A 20,993-nucleotide genomic window follows, 5' to 3' on the forward strand; every position below is an offset into this window, starting at 1 on the left:
GGTGTTGGAAAAAGGCACGTACTGGAACATAGTGATGCACCGCTCTCGCGTATGTCTTTAGTTTACTGTACTGGCACGTCAGTACATCTATTGCACCTTCAGCCCTAAAAAAGTATGTGAGGGCAGTGCGTCACTTCATGCCAGTACGTGTCTTTTACTAACACCTTCAGCACACAGGCAGCAGTATAGACCAAGTGGCAGATCATTTCACTAATGTGCCCAAATATTACTGCTACATGATTCCTGATTGCACTGTGCTGGGGGGCCACATTATTATTAGTTTCATGATGGAGGCTGAGGGCCGGTATAAATTTAAAAAACGGGCCTCAATTGGCCGGCTGGCCTGACTTTGGACATGCCTGTTGTAGGCCATGCCTAATTGAACTTTAGTGTTAGCTGTTAATAAATAAATAAATATATGCACATACACACACACACACACACACACAATGTACGAGGGCCTCTTTCAACAGTGTACATCACCAACAATATATATTGTAAGCACACACAAATGAATAATACATATTTATTCTTGCCAGCATATACTGGTTAGATGTTGGGATATGTATCGGTATTCAGATTTGTTGCACAACAGACAGACTATTAGCAATCTTGTCACATATGAGCAGGTGTTGTCATTGAAGCAGGTGGGCCTTTCATATATACTGAACTACTGACAGATGGTACACTTATGCTTAAAATAAATTTCTGGTATTCAAAAGGGCACATTGTTAAACTCACAGATATAAGTAAAATTAACTCTTCTACAAAGGATCACCACTTTAACTTTTAAGACCTCCAACTGTGCAGTTTTTCCTTTTTCTCCTGTCGTAAAGTCAATGTCATTAACACAGAACACGGCAGCATGGGTGTTTTAGGCTTTGCCAGCCACCTGTTCTACCACACAGCACTTTTTGGCTGGTGAGTTCAGGGGCTCTTGTTTTCATTGAGAATGATGGCTTAGCATGCACATACATACATACATACATACATACATACATACATACATACATACATACATACATACATACATACATACACATGGTGAATCTGTTACATGTGCCAGAAAGAACAAAGTCATTAAAGGGGTGGCTCATCTTCAAGTTAACTGTTAATATATTGTAGAATGGCCAATTCTAAGCAACTTGTCAATTGGTCTTCATTATTTCTTTTTTAATAGTTTTTTTAATTATTTGCCTTCTTCTGACTTTTTCCAGCTTTCAAATGGGGGTCACTGATTAAAAAATCTAAAAAATAAATGCTCTGTAAGGCTATAACTTAAAGGTGAACAGCCCCTTGCAATTGGAAAAGGCATCAAAACCATGCAGAACTCTAGAGTTGTATCTTGCTAGATGTGAGGTTAGGGGGCAGTCTTTTGGAACTGAAGAAGTGAACCGAGCAATGAATTTGTGTTTTTCTTTTCAAATTTTTCAGTATTGTGATTGTGGGCTGACCTCTGCCTGTGTGTGACTGTACACTGGTTTGCACTAAATACAAGAAATAAGAAAAATAAGATATTTCTTAATTGAACCTTTTCACAAAAAGTATGTTCAATGCAAGACCTACATTCATTCTCATTTGAAACAAGTGGTTATATTGCTCCTTTTAATGACTGGTTTCATTGTATTTATGAAGATTCTCATTTATCCAGGTCATGATATACAGTATCTAGTAGACTTAAGTCAAAGGCAACTGGAAAATGTTTCACCATTCATTTGAGTGGCTTCTTCAGTTCAACTGAAGAAGTCGTTCGGATGAAGAAGTCACTCGGATGAGTGGTGAAACTTTTTTAAGAAAAACTCTAAATGTCCAGTTGCATTTGACTTGATTCATTGCGCCTGCCAAACCGTTTAAAAAAACACTTCATGCTCTGTCCAGTCTTGAACAGCAGTAAAGGGGCATTGATATGTACTGGTACCAAATGTCTTTGGAGATAAGTATATGCTCATTGAAATCTAATTCTGATGCATTTTAAAGGTAGGGAAGTCAATTAGCCCAGTATTGAATATACATATTTGTCTTACCAAACTGTTGATATCTGTGAGTGCTGTTCTTATGGTTTAGCGTATACACAGACTTTCCTGGCAGACTATTCAGGCACTTCAACTTTGCTTGCCTTCTAAAACTGAATCTTGAGCCTGATCTTTGCTTTACTGAGCAACAGATTTCCTTGTTAAACAGGACGGAGAGAGAGAAAATCGGGGATCCCGGCCCTACCCTCATCTGCTCCATCGCAAATTGCTGCTGACAGCATCCAGCAAGATCTCAATGAACCAAGCGTTGCACGAGTGCCATCAATTCTAAGTAGGTGGTTATAAGGTTTAAGACCATAATAAATACATGTAGAAGTTTGCATCTGCTTTTTAAATAAGATGGCTATTTCCTGTCAGTAATAAAAGCAATGCTTGCCTGGATTTATGTATAGCATATTTTAGGAAATGCAAAATAGTATCTAGAGACAGGTGCTGTTTGTAAAGATAAATTAAGAGCACCAGTCCTATTCCTTTAGTGCAAGACTCAAAGAAATCTTTGAGATGGGTCCATCAATTTCCTTTCCTCATTTGCAGCAAAAGTAATGTAATTTGCCTTCACTGCAATAGAGTATGGCAGTCTATGTTAGCTGTTTTGTATAGCTGTGAATAAAAGATGACCGCAGAATACTGCAGAAGCTCTGTTTGCTAATGTAGGGGTGTGGTTTTCACTTTAACCAATATCAGTTGTATGCCATTTGTGTGTGTATATAGAATGATTTACTGCTTTCTGCAATATATAAGAATATTAATATTAGAAGTTGCCTTGGAATTGTGGCGTTCGGAAAAGTTTTTGTAGGTTATTCGCCATTGGAGACATTTTGTCTTACATTAAAGATCTTTGGCCCGTTTAAGGCATTTTTATCCAAATTTCAATCTTGTTTTTCACCAAAATAATTTGCTGTGATGCTGAAACCATTATAATGGGGAAAATCATTTTTGAAAATAAAATCAATTTCTAGTAAATTCTAGTAAATTGGTAAAAACTCCCCTAATTGCATGTGAAGGTCCAGGTGCACATTCCCCAGACCTTTCTGCGTAGGGAGCAGATATCAACCAAGAGTTAAAAGGACAAGTCACAGTTAAAGAAATCAATGGTTCTGGGAGTCTCATTTAAGCAAGCCCTGTTTTACCACATATAAGTTAAAAGATTACATTTTTCATGATTGAAAGAACAGGCACACTTGACCACATTGTAAAGGAATGCAAAATGTATATCTAGAAATTATATCTTTAAATAAGAAAATTATGTGTTTTGTGCATTTATTGTGTTGCGTTCATTCACAAAACTATGTTTTTTTCTCCTTCAAAATGCATTCCTATGCTTCTCTGCTTTGTTTTATTTCAAACAGTGCTTGCCAAGTTGTTCAGCTCTTGTAATTTATGTTCTACTGAAAGGCAGAGATTAACAGCTTTTCACAGCTCATATTTTTAAGCAGATCTGTTAATGTATGTTTTGAATCCTCTATAACTTGTCATGTATGTATTTCTAGGGAACTTTTGAAAGAAAGATCACGATAACCTCTCAATATTTTTATGGCCATAAAATGAAACATGGTCAGTTTATCACCTAAATGTAAGGTCACGCAAGAGTTAATTGTTTTGCTACAGTTTTAAAAGGATGACACTGTGCTAATAATAGATTTGTAAGATCTTTTGCACTGACATCCTATGAAATGTATTATTTAATATGTTTTCTGAGCAGCACCTTTTCCTTTCTCGGTAGCTCATTAATAGGTTGAGCAAATGTAGGACACACAAGATATGTCTTTCAGAAATCTTTGTAATGCTGGTAAAAGATTTTTGCATGGTTAAACCTTGTTCAGATGGAATTGGAAAGAGGACCCTGGTAAAAGACAGACCAGATATTAGTGCATTTTTTAATGCATGCGTGTTATTGGACAATTGCTTATTTTTATAACATAATTGAATATATTTCTGCATTCTTGTCTGTTGGCAAAATTTCAGATCCACATTTATACAGTGAGTAGTTGGGCCATATTTTTTTTAAAGTAGCCCTCTTGTGATCTGAATCATATGAAAAGGAAAGACAAAGCTTTTTGATGGGTATCGTTGTAACCTTTTAATGAAGTGGGAAGAGTAGCAAAGAAAACTAATTTATGTCCAGCAATACCCTATGCTAAGAGACTCCCAACTAGAGCACAAATAATATTTTAGCATGTCAGTGATTATAAGAAAATTTAAATAGCTACAGAGGAACTATTGCACACTCACAGTTCACAAAATATTGTGTTATAACTCCACCAAATTGTATTAACTCACCAGCTAAATTATCACTTGCCACAATAATGCTTTCTAATTTTTCCACACAAACATTTATTTAAGCACAACTAATCACAATCATCATCATGAATTTATATAGAGCCAACAAGTTGCGCAGTGCTTTACATTAGTCTATAACAAACCAGGAACAAATGGTGAATAACAAATAAATGTAGTTTACAAACTAAAGGTTAAAATACAATTGAGACATAAGAATTTCAGAAACAAATTTATGATTTATAATACAGCTATGACTGATTAAGGTACACTGGATATGCTTCCCTAAACAGGTGGAGGAGAAGAGAGGTGAAGGTCAGAAGTAGAGCAAAGGTTGCACGAATGAGTGTATTTTGAGATCAGAGATGAAATATAGGGAGGGGCTTCATTGAAAGTGTGAGTAGTTTGAATTTGATTCTAGAGGAGATTGGGAGCCAGTGAAGGGATATGCATGGGGACCAGCAGATTTTGAGTGGTGAGATGGATGAATGAGTCTAGCAGCAGCATTTAGAACAGATTGAAGTTTTGGAAGGGGACTTGTTAGAATACCTGTGATGAGTAGGTTGCAAGAGATAATAAAAGACTGGATAAGCATTTTGGTTGTATCTGAACTGAGCTATGGTTGTATTCAGGCAATGTTGCGCAGCTGAATACAACAAGATTAAGTGTTTGGATGTGTGATAAAAAAAGACAGATGCAAGTCTAATATAACTCCTAGGCAGCGTGCCTGTGTGGTCGAATGAAAGTTGATGTTATTGACTGTGAGTGAAATCTGATGGACAGGGGAAGATCTTGGAGGAAATCTTATGAGTTCTGTTTTAGAAAAATTCAGTGGCGCTGAGACACCCAGGAGGAGACAGCAGAAAGGCAGTTTGTAACTTGGGAAAGGAGAGAGGTCAGGAATAGACAAGTAGAGTTGGGTGTCATCAGCATAAAGGTGATGCTGAGGTCTAAACAACTGAATATATTTTCCTAGCAAAGTGTCATGAATGCCAGCTAAGTATAGAATGTCTAGGAGGAGCGGGTGTCAACTGTTTCAATGGCTGAAGAGAGATCTAGAAGGATGAATATGGAATCGTGACCTTTAGGCTTTGCCAGCAGAAGATCATTGGTTACTTTTAATGAGTGCAATTTCAGTTGAGTGTGTTTGGCAGAAGCCAGAAGCAGTTGTGAATGAGATGCTGGACCAAGCATTTGTAAACAAGCCTTTCCAGCAATTTGATTGTGAATGGAAGAAGGGAAACTGGATGATAGTTGGCGGGAGAGCTGAGATCAAGGGAAGGTTTTTTTTGAGGATGAGTGAGTTCTTGTTTGTATAAAAATAGAAAAGTACCAGTAGAGAGTAAAAGGTTAAATAGGTGGTTAAGTGCATGAGAGAGTATGTCAGAGATTGGATAAAGGAGGTGGGAGAGTGGGGGGTCAAGGGAGCAGGTTGTGGGGTTTGAGCAAGCTAGAAGTTTGCTAACTTCATTTAGTGTTGCGGGGGTGAAGGAATGCAAAGTGGATGTGAGTGGACTGCAAGATTGTTGTCAGATGGAATGCTCATTCTAATGAGATTTTTTTTAAAAGAAATGAGCAGGATCTTGGGCAGTTACATTAACGAGTGGGGGGGCATAATGGTAAGTTAAATGTAGCAAACAGTTGGGGTTTGGAGGATAGAGAGAAGATTAAAGAATAGAAGTTCTATTCTTTAGCTATTGATATAGCTATTAATAGAGCTTGATTGTGAACTTGAACTGTGAACGACTGAGCTATTGATAGTTTGATCATGATCTTAAAGTGGATGAAGTCATGATCAGTTCATTACTTTCTCCACTATCGTTTAGCTGATTTACTACATCTCCTGAGGTACCTAGTTAAACTAGTGTGCCAGACTTGAGATTTAGCTGGGCGAGCAAGGGAGTCAAGAACTTCTGAAAGAGCATTGTTGTAGGGAGAAGCTGGCATATTCGGACAGTTAAGTTTGTTAATATGAGAGATTGGCTGTGTGGCTACTGTTGATAATTGTTGTGGGTCAGATGTGTTAATGTTTCTGTACTTGTGGGGAGAGAGATGGTTGTGATAGCGCAGGGGAAAGTGTTATCTGAAAGGAAAGTAGGTGCTGTTCGGATAGGGGGAAGGTAGTTAGTAAGTTTGGAAGGGTGGCACGAGTGGTAGAATATAAGATCAAGAGCATGGCCGTCTATGTGAGCAGGAGAGTTGGTCCACTGAGAGAGACCAAATTAAGTTGTTAGTGAGTGGAGTTTAGAGGTGACAGGAGAAGCAGAGTTGACAATGGGAATGTTGAAGTCACCTAAATTGAGAGCAGGTGTCTAGCCAGAGAGAAAGTATGGAAGCCAAGCAGCAAAGTGATCCAAAAAAGTACAGTAGAGACCAAGGGGATGAAATATGACTGTGACACAGAGAGACTGGAGAAACCAAGCTAATGATGTGGACTTCAAAAAAAGTGAAGGAAAGAGAAGTTGGTGTTGCTAAAGTTTGAACCTTACATTTAGGGGCCAAAAGAAATCCAACCCCACTGCCGTGACGATTTCCCAGTCTAGGGGTATGAGTAAATGCGAAGCCTCCAGAGGAAAGGGATGCAGGTGAGGTAGTATCTGTGGGAGAGGGCCATGCTTCAGTGATAGCCAGAAGGTGAAGAAATTTGGATAGAAAGAAGTCATGAACTGTTGTTATTTTATTGCCTATTGGTCTTGCATTCCAGAGGGCACATGAGAAAGGCAGAGAGGGTGATGGCTTTATGTGAATAGGGTTTGCAGGATTAGAAGCATATACAGTCTTAGAGAGTCTGGAAAATACATTAGGTACCTGTGTGTGGAAATAGTCAAGGGTAGACACAAGATGCAACCTAGATTTGAAAGTGCAAGCATTGTATTGTTTGATGAGTTGAGAGGGATTAAGCTAATTATGATGCCACACTAATGATTTTTCACTTGTCATTGATATCTGTTGTTTAATCCCTTATATCCAAAATTTCTTTTAGATACTTGTACATGTAAAACTTTGCATGTTGGGCTGTGCAATCTTTCCATGCCTTGTATTGCCAGGCTACACGTGGCATTACATAAATCAATATAAAAACAGAATCTGTGGTGCTGGTACAGCACTCTCATCACTTTAGATTCTACATTGGCTGGTATCTAAAGTATTAAAATAACAGATCAAAATGAAGCCAGTAAAACACAGAATCTCTGATGCTGGTACAGCACTGTCAATGCTGTAGATTCTGTATTGTCTGGTATTTAAAGGGTTGAAATAACATTATTTTATAAGCATTGTTATGACTGAGAACAATAGCTATCATTGGCCAAAACATATGCAGGTGTTTCTTGATTTGGCAATGAAAAAAAAATTATCAAGGAATTTGATGAATAATTCATATACTAAATTATTCATAATGCATTTTATCTGTGTATTTGAATCTTTGACCATAAAAGTAAGAAAAGTTCACATAGCTATTAAAGTTCACTAATAGCTATTCGTGAAAATGTCAAAACCATTCTAAGATAAGCCCATGTGGTCAAATACAAGTATAGAATCAGTTATCCATAAACCCAATATCTAGAGAGCTTCAAATTATGGTAAGGCTATTGCCCATAGAGTCCCTTTCAGTCAAATAATTCAGATTTTAACATTTCCTGTTTCTTTGTAATGGTAAAATAATACATTGCACTTGATCCTAACATATAATTAATCCTTATTTGGGACAAAACAGGTGTATTGTGTTTATTTAATGTTGAAATTATTTTATAGCACTTGTAAAGTATGGTGATCCAAATTATGGAAAAACCCAGCTCCTGAGCATTCTGGATAACGACACATACCGTATATACTAGAGTATAAGCCGACCCGAGTATAAGCCGAGGTACCTAATTTTACCTACGAAAACTGGGAAACCTTATTGACTCGAGTATAAGCCTAGACACAACTACAGCCGTCTCCCAGCAGCGCACATTCCGCCAAAGCGACCCTCCAGCGATCAACCGGACTTCTTTGCAAAGTTGATGGTGTCAGAGAATTGCCAAACGGTCTACTGTGTGCATCGTCCCACTGTCCCACTACCATGTGCAGAGGGTGCTGTGTGATATTGCCATCACTGTTAATCTTTCATATAGCCAACAGAGAGTGCTGTGTGATATTGCCATCACAATTAATCCTTCATATAACCAACAGAGGGCGATGTGTGATATTGCAGTCACTGTTATTCTTTCATATAACCAACAGATGGCGCTGTGTGATATTGCAGTCACTGTTATTCTTTCATATAACCAACAGAGGGCGCACTGTTATTCTTTCATATAACTAACAGAGGGCGCTGTGGGATATTGCAGTCTCTCCCCAAGCGAACTGTTGGTATAGGAATGATTAAAAGTGACTGCAATCTCAGCTGACTCGAGTATAAGCCGAGGTAGACTTTTTCAGCACATTTTGGATGCTGAAAAACTCGGCTTATACTCTAGTATATACGGTATATACAAAAGAATGTCCTGCCTGCAACATTTTGGTTGTTGAGTTGTAGGTGTTACAGTTGTGTTCAGAATAATACCAGTCCGACATCAGCAATCTGATCAATCACTGTTTTCTGTCAAAATTAAATATATACATGGCAAATAATTTACTAATAGGTGTAATAGAGTAATAAAAAACCAACAGTCATGACAATCATGCTGCTGACTCTGTGTAACTGAATCTTTAGTTCAGGCTTGTTCAAAATAATATTGTGTTCCAAATAATAGCAGTGTGAAGTTCAATCAGTGAGGTCATTCATTCTGTGAAAAAGCAGGTGTCAATTATGCCCCTTATTTAAAGTGATACTGACATTAAAAATTTGCTTTTCAAAATATTAATCTACATTAAAAGTTACCTATAGGTTATGTTGATCACTTTCGCTGGTAGTTCTGCTTTTGTAAGTAATTGACACTTGAAGTTCCTAAACCTGACTCTTTTGCCAACCTGACTGTCCCTTCTTAACCTGTCAGTTAGAGATTCTAATGCTAACAGACTCCTGCTGCACAAATATGGCAGCCCCTTCATAGAGGAACAGGGTAGTAAGAAAGATAATATAAAAACATCAGGCAAATGACTATATTAGAAATAACATTCAAAGACAATGTTATGATAGATAATGAAAAAAGGTTATTTTCTGATGTCAGTATCTCTTTAAGGAAGGAAGGAAGGCAGGCAGGCAACAAATGTTGTGCACGCTGGTTGGAGTAAAATGTTCTGATTGGAGAGGGGAAAATATATAAAGAACTGCAGACAATGATAGGCTGCTCAGCTAAAATGATCTCAAATGCTTTGAAATGGCAACCATACCTGAAAGACATAGAACAAATTGGAAAACTACCATTCGATTGGATAGAAGAATAGGCTTGGCCAATGATCAGCTCCAGGAAGATCAAAGAAGGTCATACCTGTTAGTACTGTTACAATTGGAAGATGCCTATGTGGAGCCAAGCTATTGCTCCCGCAAAGTCCAATTGTTGAAAAAAGACATGCTGAAGAGGTTACAATTTACCAAAAACACATTGACTGGCCTAAAGAGAAATCGTTAAACATTTTGTGAACTGATCAAAGCAAGATTGTTCTTTTTGAGTCTAGGGGCCGCAGACAGTTTTTCAAATGCCCCCCAAACACTGAATTCAAGCCACAGTACAATGTGAAGAGAGTAAAGCATGATGGCACAAACTTCATGATAATGTGGATGTTACTCATACTATGGTGTTGTGTCTATCGCATACCAGGGATCATGGATCAGTTTCAAACAAATACATGAAAAGGTCATGTTGCCTTATGCCAAAGAGGAAATGCCTGTGAAATGGGTGTTTCAACAAGACATCGAAAAGAATTCACTGGCACACAGGTACTGCTAGCAGGTTAAACCTTGCTAATTTATTAAGTGAATTCCAGCATGCAACGTTTCAGGGTGACCCCCTTTATAAATCATACTTGATAAAGAGGTTCACCCCGAAACATTGCATGCTGCAATTCACTTAAAAAATTAGCATGGTTTAACCTGCTAGAAGTACCTGTGTGCCAGTGAATTCTTTTGGATCCATTGGAAGGGGGACGCCGATTCCTCCATTGCTGTGCACCAGGTGTTACCACTCTTGAAGGCCAGGGTGTGCGAGTGCAACCTGATTTCTCCCCATTTGTTTCAACAAGACAAACACTCCAGTAAGCAAGCAACATCTTGGTTCCGGACCAACAAGATTTGCGTTATGGAGTGACCGGCCGAATCCCCAGACCTTAATCCAATAGAAAACTTGTGCTGTTTCTGAGGCAAAACCAAGAAATGCAGAAGAATTGTGGAATGTAACAGGTGCCAGAAGTCGGTTAACTCCATGCAACACAGATGTGCTGCAGTTCTCAGAAACAGTGGTTAAACAACTAAATATTAGTTTAGTGATTTAAACAAAAGCAACATTTTGAAACATTTCTCAGTTTATACAGTGATTGAGTTTGTAAAGAAGAATACAGACACTGCTATTTTTTGGAACAACATAATATTCTCCTTTCTTCACTTTCCATAAAGGAATAACACAAATTTGATCAATTTGTCTTTGTTTTGATTTGGAATAGAATGTGCAGTGTTCCCAATGCATTTTGGGGGTATGGAAATAAAAACATTTATAAGGATTTTGAGCTTTATTCACTTTTTAAACACACTGCTTTTATTTTGAACACAGCTGCATATGGGGGATGTAACATTTAAGGAAAATATTTATATTTATTAGAATAACGAATTTGCAAATTATTGGTTCATATGGAAGGACAAATTGTGACGAGGAGAGAATTTTGTGTGGAAACACAGAATTTTTAACTTATTCTGACTCGCCTAGTCCTCTGGCCACACAGTCTTTTAAAAGTGCACATTAAATAAAACTGGAACCCTGAGAACCCTCAGAAATTAGTCAATACACGTGCAGTCAATTTTATTTCTGTGTGAACTAACGTGCACTGATGAGCAGTGTTTTATGTAAAAAATTATATTAAAAGGCTAACTACATTCCTTTACATGTACATTTGAGCAATTACTAAATTTGAGTGTTTTAGCAGACAGTCCTCAGTATTGTCTATGGGGGCGGGTTTTTTTGCCATTAGTAGCTGCTAAAAAAATAGCCAAATAGCACCATGTGTAATTGCACTTAAAGCTTAAGTTTTCTTAGACACAAATCGCCCATTATCTTGTCAGGAACAATCCAAGATGGCTGATGCTGGCATTTTATTTGCAGCGTAGTTGATCAGACTATGGACTAGTCTTTCAAAGCAATTAAATATTTTTCCAAATCTTGGGAAATGTAATATTTTTATACCGTGTGACAGATCTGCTACTTTTGCTTCTTTACTTCTACATAAACATGCCACAGACATCACCAAAGTACATTTAAACATTCATTTTTTAAAGCATAGTTGTTCTTAGGTTGACATTAGAAATAAAAAAAGCCTAAGTGTACTGAGAAAAATACCCATGCTGTCAGAACCCTCTTCCCACGGTGTGCCGGATTGTTTTGGTATTATGATTGCACTGGCATGCATGAACACTTTTCATTATACTTGTCTTTCTTTTAATCCCACCACTGTTTTACAGTCACAGGATCTAGGTAGTCTGGTCATTTTATTTAAGATATTAAGATTCCTATTCTTAGTCCCCATGTGAAACATCCAAAACTCTAAATTAAATGAATGATGGGTAATGTTATCTTTAAGTAAACGTTTGTGGAATTATGTTCTCAGAAATATGAGCTGTATGCCGTGAAATTTTTGCTGGTGGAGATCTTGGGACAATTTTTATTATATTTTTTTGTAAATATAACAGTGTCTCTGTATAGCACTAAACTACGGAAGGCTATTTCTGTCATGCAATGTTCATTTATTTTATAGTATCATTTGTATAATGTACCTTGTGTTGTAGACTAACTTATTTCATAGGTCCTATTTTGGCTTGTAATGTTGAATTTAAAACCCTATAAATATACTTTTGGTGTGGGTTGGATAGGAAACGTCCATTCATTAACCAATACAGGTATTGGATCCATTATCCAAGCTCCAAATTACGGAAAGGCTGTCTCCCATAGACTCCATTATAATCAAATAATCCAAATTTTTAAAAATGATTTCCTTTTTCTCTGTAATAATAAAACAGTACCCTGTGTTTGATCCAAACTAAGATATAATTAATCCTTATTAGAAGCAACACCAGGTTATTGGGTTTATTATTTTCCAATAGACTTAAGGTATGAAGATCCAAATCACAGAAAGATCCATTATCCGGAATACCCCAAGTACCAAGCATTCTGGATAACAGGTCCCATATATTTATTGCCATATTTAAGTTGTTAAAATAGATCAGTTTGTCTAAAAACTCACCACAGTTAAGAGGAGGCCCTGGTGCACTGCCCTAAGCTTCAGCTAGTTGGAAATAACATATGTATGAGAGCAGGACCAAAATGAGCAGTCCTCCAGGCAGGCTTATACAAGTCAAAGTAGATTTATTGATGTACCAAGGAGGTAGCCTCATTTTTTCTCACAACACATAGCCAAAGGCTAAAGGTGTAGTCTCATTACAAGGTATTTAAAGATGTGGCCTCTATTCAGATTGAGTGTATGTACAACAAATCACAAGAGCATAATACAATGCACCAATCACGTAACAGGATTAAAATTATCTTCATTAAGGGCTCACCCATGTTAACTGTGTGTGCTTCTTGTGTTAAAAGTAGAAGTAAACATGTCTCTTCAAGTAATACCTTGGTCGCTGTAAATTGCAGCACATAACATACAGCAATCACTATGGAAAAGTCTTGTAAAAAGTCCTGTATTGTAATTTTATGTAAGGTTAAATCCTATATATATATATATATATATATATAGATAGATAGATAGATAGATATATATAGATATATATAGATATAGATATAGATAGATAGATAGATAGATAGATAGATAGATAGATAGATAGATAGATAGATAGATAGATATATATATATATATATATATATATATATATATATATATATATATATATATATATATATATATATATATATATATATATATAAAACACACATTATAGTGTAATAGTTGTCTTGGTTAAAAGCCATATTCAATGCCCTGTATTAGGAAAAAAAATTAAATTATCCAAAACAGGTTTAAGAAAGTGTTTGGCTACATTTGGATTAAAAATTATTTATATGGTAATACTTATGTTAAGATCTATGTCTCTCAATCTGCTATCCACCTTATATCCATGTTATGAGATATGTATAATTGGAATCTGTCATTTGTTTTTCAAGGCCACGGGGCATTTAAGGGGTTGTTTAATACTTGTTTGTCCAAGAAAGAATAAAATGTACCTTTCTTTTTTTTTTTTTTCTTTTTTTTTTTTTACAAAAAAATATTTGCATTGAAATATGGCTTTGTATCATAGTTTTTCCCATTTTTTTCAGAGACAACATGTTTATTTTTGCATTCCTTTTTCATTGAAATATTTCCTAGTCTTCCGTGAAATAAACAATAAAGTGTCTTCATCTTTCCCATAGAGCACTGTTTATAGTAAGGATCAACAAGGATCTGTAGGGAATGCTTTTCTGTAAATGATGCACACGCTAGCCTTTATTAGGAGGAAGTTGTTAGAAGTCATTTGATTATTTAAAATAATAAAGTTTCTAAAGTGGTGTAAAAAAATAAAAGTTCAAGAAAACAATTTACAGAAGCACCCTTGTTAACTTGGGGTATTATGGACTCAAGTACATTATCTTTCCACAGTGGGTAAAATACTTTGTGACTTTGTATAATTTTTATATTTGAAATGTTTTAAAAGTGCTTTTTGTTACTGTAAAATATGTTTTTTTTCTTTCTAGAATATGATCGTCTTGGCTTTCTACTTAAACTGGAAACTAAGCTGTAAGTAGAATTTTGTGTGTTTCCCCATTTTGTTAAATTCTGTGTTCATCTTTAATAATGAACTGATTTACAGAGGGTTGGTGATGATGCTTGTGACAAATAAATAATTTTGATGACTTGCATGTAAGCCTTAACAAACTAGAAGTATGGGGCTAGAGCATGTATTACATTTAGACTTAAAAACAAACTTTTTAAGCCCAAGAACTTCTACTGCTGTGTTATCTGTAGGCAAGGCAAATTCTTGATCATGGAATACCATGTCCTTATATGGACAGTTTTAATAATTCTAAACCTTCAGTGGTACTCAGACTTACAAATTCAGCTCCTGGCAAATTGTAAGGTGACATTCCACAAGAAGAGAAGGAGCAAAAACATTTTATTTCACCTGCTCATTGACCTTTATTTATTGACTTAAATTTGCTTTATCTGTCAGTGCTGATAAAATCTACACTGAAACCTTTTCTATTCCCTGCTCTTACATCGGTATGCTAGCGGGATAGTCTCTGCATTGATTAAGATCCGGTTGTGCTTTTTAAGTGGCATTTATAATATTATTGTATAGTGTTAGTATGTCAAGGGGAGGCCCACCCACCATGACCTGCATTCCTAATCCCTTTTCAGGTTGAACACATGTCCAAGTTCTCCACCCTCTCTTCGTTATTTAATTTTCCTCCCTGATTTCCCGCACCGGGAGGGAGTGGCCTTGTCGGTCACAGTGCATGGACAAATGTGCTTCTAATGTCATGTTCATAATGAGTAAGTTGCGTCATTCACTCATTATGCGCATGCGTGTGGCCCAACAAGGCCATTTGTACCGGGCGCTCCCTCCCAGTGTGGGTGGCCTAGTGTTAGCAGTGGGCAATTTTAAAAAAGAAAAAAAAACACTGTTACTTCCAGCCGGAGTGCTGACTCTATTAGCCCACATCTTTGGTTTGAGATAATATTTTTGCCCAGCAGGTGCACTTTAAGCCTGTAGTCATTACCTTCTATTGGTACTTGTTTTTTTTATTGTTTTTTGTTTTTACTATTTTTATTTTTCCTTTTTTAACCTTTTTATGCACACTGTTGTATTGTGCAAGCTGTATTAAGGATCACTTTACACTGAACAGCACAGGCACTTCATATGAAGCCTTGTTTTATCCAAAGGCAGAAAGCTCAGGTGTACTAATAAAATGACATAAATCAAATGTAAAGGTGTACCAAATAGGTAGGTGCTGGCTGTTGTACTCGTTTCAGCTTTCCATAACTATTCACACAGTTGGTAGGCTTTTTATCTGTGTATGATACTAAATAGATAATATTTTCCTGATTGATATCTATCAGATCAGGTCCTCAAACTGGTGGATCTTTGTCCTACTATATTTGCTCACCCACATGTCCTGATTCGATCTGAAGCAGCCTACCTTTACCTGTTTTTTTATCTGTATTCCCTAGGTTTACAATTGTAATACAATAATTCATATTTGTATCTAAAAAAATAAACTATTATAGTTTTGTTTGTTTAAACATTATGGGGGTTATTTATAAAAGTCAGATTTTTAAAGGAGAAAAACACAATTTTTTCATAGTTTATTTTTTTGTGATTTATGAAACCCCAATGGTATTAAAAGCCTGATTAAAAAAGTACTCCAACTCAGATCTGCAGAGTTCATGTTGAAATCAATGGCAAATATCCAGTTGATCTCCTGATCTGCACCGGGTTTCGTTCCATAATTCACAGATGTTGTTTTTGGGCATCAAATCTGAAAAAGTCACAGTTCAAGGTGACTCCAACTCCCTGCACAAGAAATTTTCAGAAAAATGTTTTGATAAATAGGGGGAAAAGCGGGGGCGGATTTGGTCGGAGTAGCTTTCAGAAAATAGTGAGAACTTTTCATTTTAGATATTAAAGGAAAACTATACCCCCAAAATGAACACTTAGGCAACAGTTCATATCATATTAAGTGGCATATTAAAGAATCTTACCAAACTGGAATATATATTTAAGTAAATATTGCCCTTTTACATCTCTTGCCTTGAGCCACCATTTCGTGATGGTCTGTGTGCTGCCTCAGAGATCACCTGACCAGAAATACTACAACTCTAACTGTAACAGTAAGAAGTGTGGAAGCAAAAGACACAACTCTGTCTGTTAATTGGCTCATGTGACCTAACATGTATGGTTTGTTGGTATGTTTGTGAGTACAGTGAATCCTACGATCCCAGGGGGCGGCCCTTATTTTTTAAAATGGCAATTTTCTATTTATGATTACCCAATGGCACATACTACTAGAAAAGTATATTATTATGATAATGGTTCATTTACATGAAGCAGGGTTTTACACATGAGCTGTTTTACTCAGTATCTTTTAATAGAGACCTACATTTTTTGGGGGATATAGTTTTCCTTTAATGTAATATTATGTTGTATATTTAGGACTAAATTATTAATTTTTACCATAGGTGAATATTTTTAACATATATTTTTCTTTTATTATTCATTAGCGCATGACTGCAGACTTTGATGTGTTCAGAGTGCCTGCTGCCCTGCCAAATATCTGTACTTGAATAGAAAATGTCAATAATAAAAAAAGTTGTACTTTAATTGCATAGGCTTTTTTATGAAGTGGCGTACAGTATCTTGTTGAGAACACTGATAGACATTTCTTGATTACATGGCTACACTTCTGAATACAGTATGCAGGGTGGGAATTTTGTTACAGATGTATCATGTCATCAAGTAGCTTGAGTTGTTGATAGCCAGAAAGAACCTTCCTTGACCTGATGAGTCTGAGGTTTAATGTGTAGCAGATTGTACTTATGTTCTCTGTTTCTGTCTGCTGTCCCTGGATTTTCATATAAGGAACCTGATTTAGATAACTTATTTTTGTGTAAGTATAAACTACACTAGCTAAGTTAAGGCAATTTTAGTTCTTTTAATACAAAGGTATTTTTGGGCATTTCCCTGGAGCACAAGAATTTTGGATAATACAATTATCTTAATCCTAGAAGGAAATATTGCTCATAAAAAATATATATTTGTTTAATTTTCATACTATAGCATAGCCCCCCCAAGATTTAACTTTGTCATAGTCCTGATGTACTAGTCTGTAGAGGAGAAATTTAAGAAAAAAGTTACATATTGCCTTCCATGGCTCCAGATTCTTGTATAGGGCCTAATAACATTGCAGTTTACTTTTAACATGCATGTGCAAAGATCAGCACTTGCATATCTACAGTCATGGCCTCCTTTGCATACTTTTTCAAATAATGCACCAGTTCTAACAGACAATTTTTGAAATAGACATGCTTCTTTTGTTTGCAGTGAAATGTTATTCCATACAGAAATCCTAAAATGGACTCAACAAAATTAGCGGCACCTTTTAAAAAAAATATTTGGATTTCAAGCAGGCGATTCTCTTTTAATTTATAAATAAACTTGCATGTGATGAGTTGCAGGTGCTTGGAATATAAAAGAACACATTTTTTTTAAACGTGGCAAAAAAAAACCCCCAGACAAACAGAGAATTTAAGCGCTGAGATAGAAAATTGTAAGACAGCTTGACAATATCAAGGCTACATGACTAAAGACCTTAATGTTCCTGTGCCTACTGTAGATAGTGTTAGCAAGAGGTTTGATCAGCTGCCAGAGAGATGCAAGCTGACCTTTAGACACAGGCCATAACAGTTTAAACTTGCACCTTCCTACTTAAAAGAAAGAGGACCCTGCAGTAAGTAACACAGTAAAACCCTACGAGAAACTGAGAAAAAAAAGAACAGAAAGCTTAGCTAATGGAGATACTTCCTCAATACTTCACCATCACCTTGCACATTGAGATAAAACAGCGTTAGAGCATCAGGGTTTGCAGGTGATATTTTGTAGAGCTGAATCATATCTATAAAAGGAACTCAGACAGGGAGCATGCACAGTTGAATCCAGATCTACTTTAGTGGCTCATGCTTCGTGTCGGGGGACTATTTACAGGAGAAGAGTTAGCTGCACAAGATAGTGCCTGTAAGCACTGCTGGGCTACTTTGCTCAGAACTGTAACTTTGGGGTCTGGGCTCCCTGCAAAACAAGATTTGTGTCCAAAATTGCAGGTGACTACTGAGGCAACACCTCCTATATAAAACAAGAGTGACTACCAAGAAAGCAAACCCTGCCGTGTCCCTTCACAGAGTTATACCACTGACTGAACATGCTATTTCTCAATATGCAAGGTGAAAGAGGGAGTATTCCAAGGGTCAGGAGAAAGGGCTGGCCAGGGATACTACATCTCACCTAAGCCTTTCATCCTTCTTTAAAGGACAACTATGGTCCTGTGGTTCTTCACAGTCAGGACAGTGAGGTTGTGGAATGCGCTGCCGGGTGATGTTGTGATGGCTGATTCAGTTAATGCCTTTAAGAATGGCTTGGATGATATTTTGGACAGACATAGTATCAAAGGCTATTGCGATACTAAACTCTATAGTTAGTATGGGTATATATAATTTATGTAAAAGTATGGAGGGGTGTTTGTATGGATGCTGGGTTTTCATTTGGAGGGGTTGAACTTGATGGACTTTGTCTTTTTTCAACCAAATTTAACTATGTAACTATGTATACCTCTGAACAGGGCTGGATTTACATTGCGGATGCCCCTAGGCCCACTGATGTTTGTGGCCCCATTCCCCTCCCCTTTATTTGTACAAATTTTCATCATCGGTACTGAAGCAGTGGGGATTGCCGCACAGGAAATTTTAAAAACACTATTTCATCTCCTGCGCATCCCCAGTGTTTCTGAACCAATGTGGATGTGGTTAGGCAGCATGCCGCCCTTGGTCCGGGCCTTGGTGGCCTTTCCGGAAATCCGGGCCTGCCTCTAAACAATGTAGGTCTCTATAATAATATATTGCATTAAACAACTCATATGTAAAACCCAACTTTATGCAAATGAAGCATTTTCATAATAATCTTTTTAAAAGTATGTACCATTGGGTAAGAAATAAGGGCCACCCTTTGGGATCTTACCGAGTACATGGTAGACGCAAATGGATAAAGTTTGGCTCCCACACTTCTTCCTGTTACTGTTAGAGCTGCATTATTTAGTGGTTAGTTGATATCGAGGCAGCACACAGAATATCATAAAATGGGGACTTAAAGGAGAACTAAACCCCCCCTTTAGGCAAAAGTGCCCACTGCCCCCCCCTCTACAGGCCCCCCACCCTGCTTCACCCTGCACAGTGTTATTCCTGAATTGTGTGCCCTCTTGAAATACTGAACGCACATGCAGAGTCAGCGCAGCGGAGTTCACGGAAGCCATCTTAGTTGCTTCGGTATTCTTGGTTTCCTGAGCGGCAGGCGCAGTTAGAGCAATCTTCTGGTTCATTACAACTGTGCATGCGCCGAAAGTAATGGAAATTGCTGAAGGGAAGGAAGAAGCCACAAAGAATATCAAAACGTTTGAAGATGGCGTCCGTGAGCTCCGCTTAGCTGACTCTGCATGAGCAGTCAGTATTTAAACAGGGGACACGATTCAGGGGTAACACTATGCAGCGTGAAGCAGGGTTGGGGGCCTGCAGAGGGGGGGGGCTAAAGGGGTTTAGTTCTCCTTTAAGGGAAAAGATATATAAAAGGGCAATATTTACTTAAATATATTCCAGTTTGGTAATATTCTTTAATATGCCTCTTAATATGCTGTAAATTTAAGTCTCTGAATGGCATTCTAAAATTATGAGATTATAGCACTTTGGAGTGCAATATTGAACTCTGTGTCAGAAAGGAAAAGTACAATAACCTGAAGCACGCTTAAAAACATTCAGGAATGGTTTAGACTGGACTGTTCTAACTTGGCTTCTAAAGAGTCCAGTTCTAAATATCATTGGACACTTGTGGAGAGATCTGATAGCTGCATATGATAGAGTCCTGCGCGGGTCCATTTTTTGGGACCCGTACCCGCAACCCCCATTCTTACCCGCTTGGAACCGCTACCCGACCCTACCAGCCTACCCGCGACCTGCTGACCATCAAGAATCAGGAAGTGCTGTCATTGTAAACCGGAAGTGACATCATCGGAAGTAGCCGTGATCAGAAAAAAAGGAGTAAAACAGGAAGTGCTGTCATTGGAAGTAGCCGTGACAAGAAAAATTTAGTAAATATCGCTATTGAGAAGACCCGCGGCCCAACCCGCAGAACCGCTGACCCGCGTCCTTACCCGCACCCAGAACTTCTCCTATCAACCCGCAAAGTACCACAGGTTTTTGGGGGTAACCCACGGGTACCCGACCCGCTGCAGGACTCTATGAATCACTCTTTGAATCTGCCAATAGTGTAAAACAGTTTGTAGTTTTTCTTCTCAAAGGTTATGCTTCCAAAAATGTCTCAATCATTTTGTCATTTTTGGCCGATCTTAAGGCGTGACAATATACAGTTGTGCTGTACTAATAAAACCGGTGTGTTTGCTTCAGAAACCATGGTACTGTACTTTGCTTCAGGTACCATTCAGCGATGCAAAATATTTTGGCGCTATATAAATACATAAAAACATAAAAAAGTATGGATTTGGTGCTTCCCTTTAAAAAATATTGCATGCTGCCCTCTCTAGCTCTGCCACCACTAACTCTGGAACAATATTGTGTTCTTTAAAGGAATTGTTCAGTGTAAAAAGAAAAAATAGGTAAATAGCCTGTGCAAAATAAAAAAATATATATTTAGTTAGCCAAAAATGTAATGTAGAGACTGGGAGTCTAACATAATAGCCAGAACACTACTTCCTGCTTTTAAGCTCTACACTGATTGGTTACCAGGCAGTAACCAAT

General features: G+C 37.3%; 1 protein-coding gene across 7 annotated transcripts in view; it reads left to right on the forward strand.

Annotated features, from left to right (window-relative positions):
* The window catches only part of LOC108715547 (CMP-N-acetylneuraminate-beta-1,4-galactoside alpha-2,3-sialyltransferase), a 139,420-nt gene that overhangs the window by 40,499 nt on the left and 77,928 nt on the right, over positions 1–20,993 (forward strand). For 4 of the 7 annotated variants that reach the window (XM_018260813.2, XM_041561436.1, XM_018260809.2 and 1 more), the window contains 2 exons: positions 2,182–2,304; positions 14,174–14,216. The exons of 1 other annotated variant lie outside the window; for it this stretch is intronic. In XM_018260813.2, the coding sequence (XP_018116302.1) occupies positions 2,182–2,304; positions 14,174–14,216 (166 nt within the window). The remainder of the gene's footprint in view (positions 1–2,181; positions 2,305–14,173; positions 14,217–20,993) is intronic. 2 more of the 7 variants (XM_018260815.2, XM_018260816.2) reach the window with 1 other exon arrangement.

Source organism: Xenopus laevis, chromosome 4S, assembly GCF_017654675.1.
Source record: "Xenopus laevis strain J_2021 chromosome 4S, Xenopus_laevis_v10.1, whole genome shotgun sequence".
In the NCBI taxonomy this organism is placed as follows: domain Eukaryota; kingdom Metazoa; phylum Chordata; class Amphibia; order Anura; family Pipidae; genus Xenopus; species Xenopus laevis.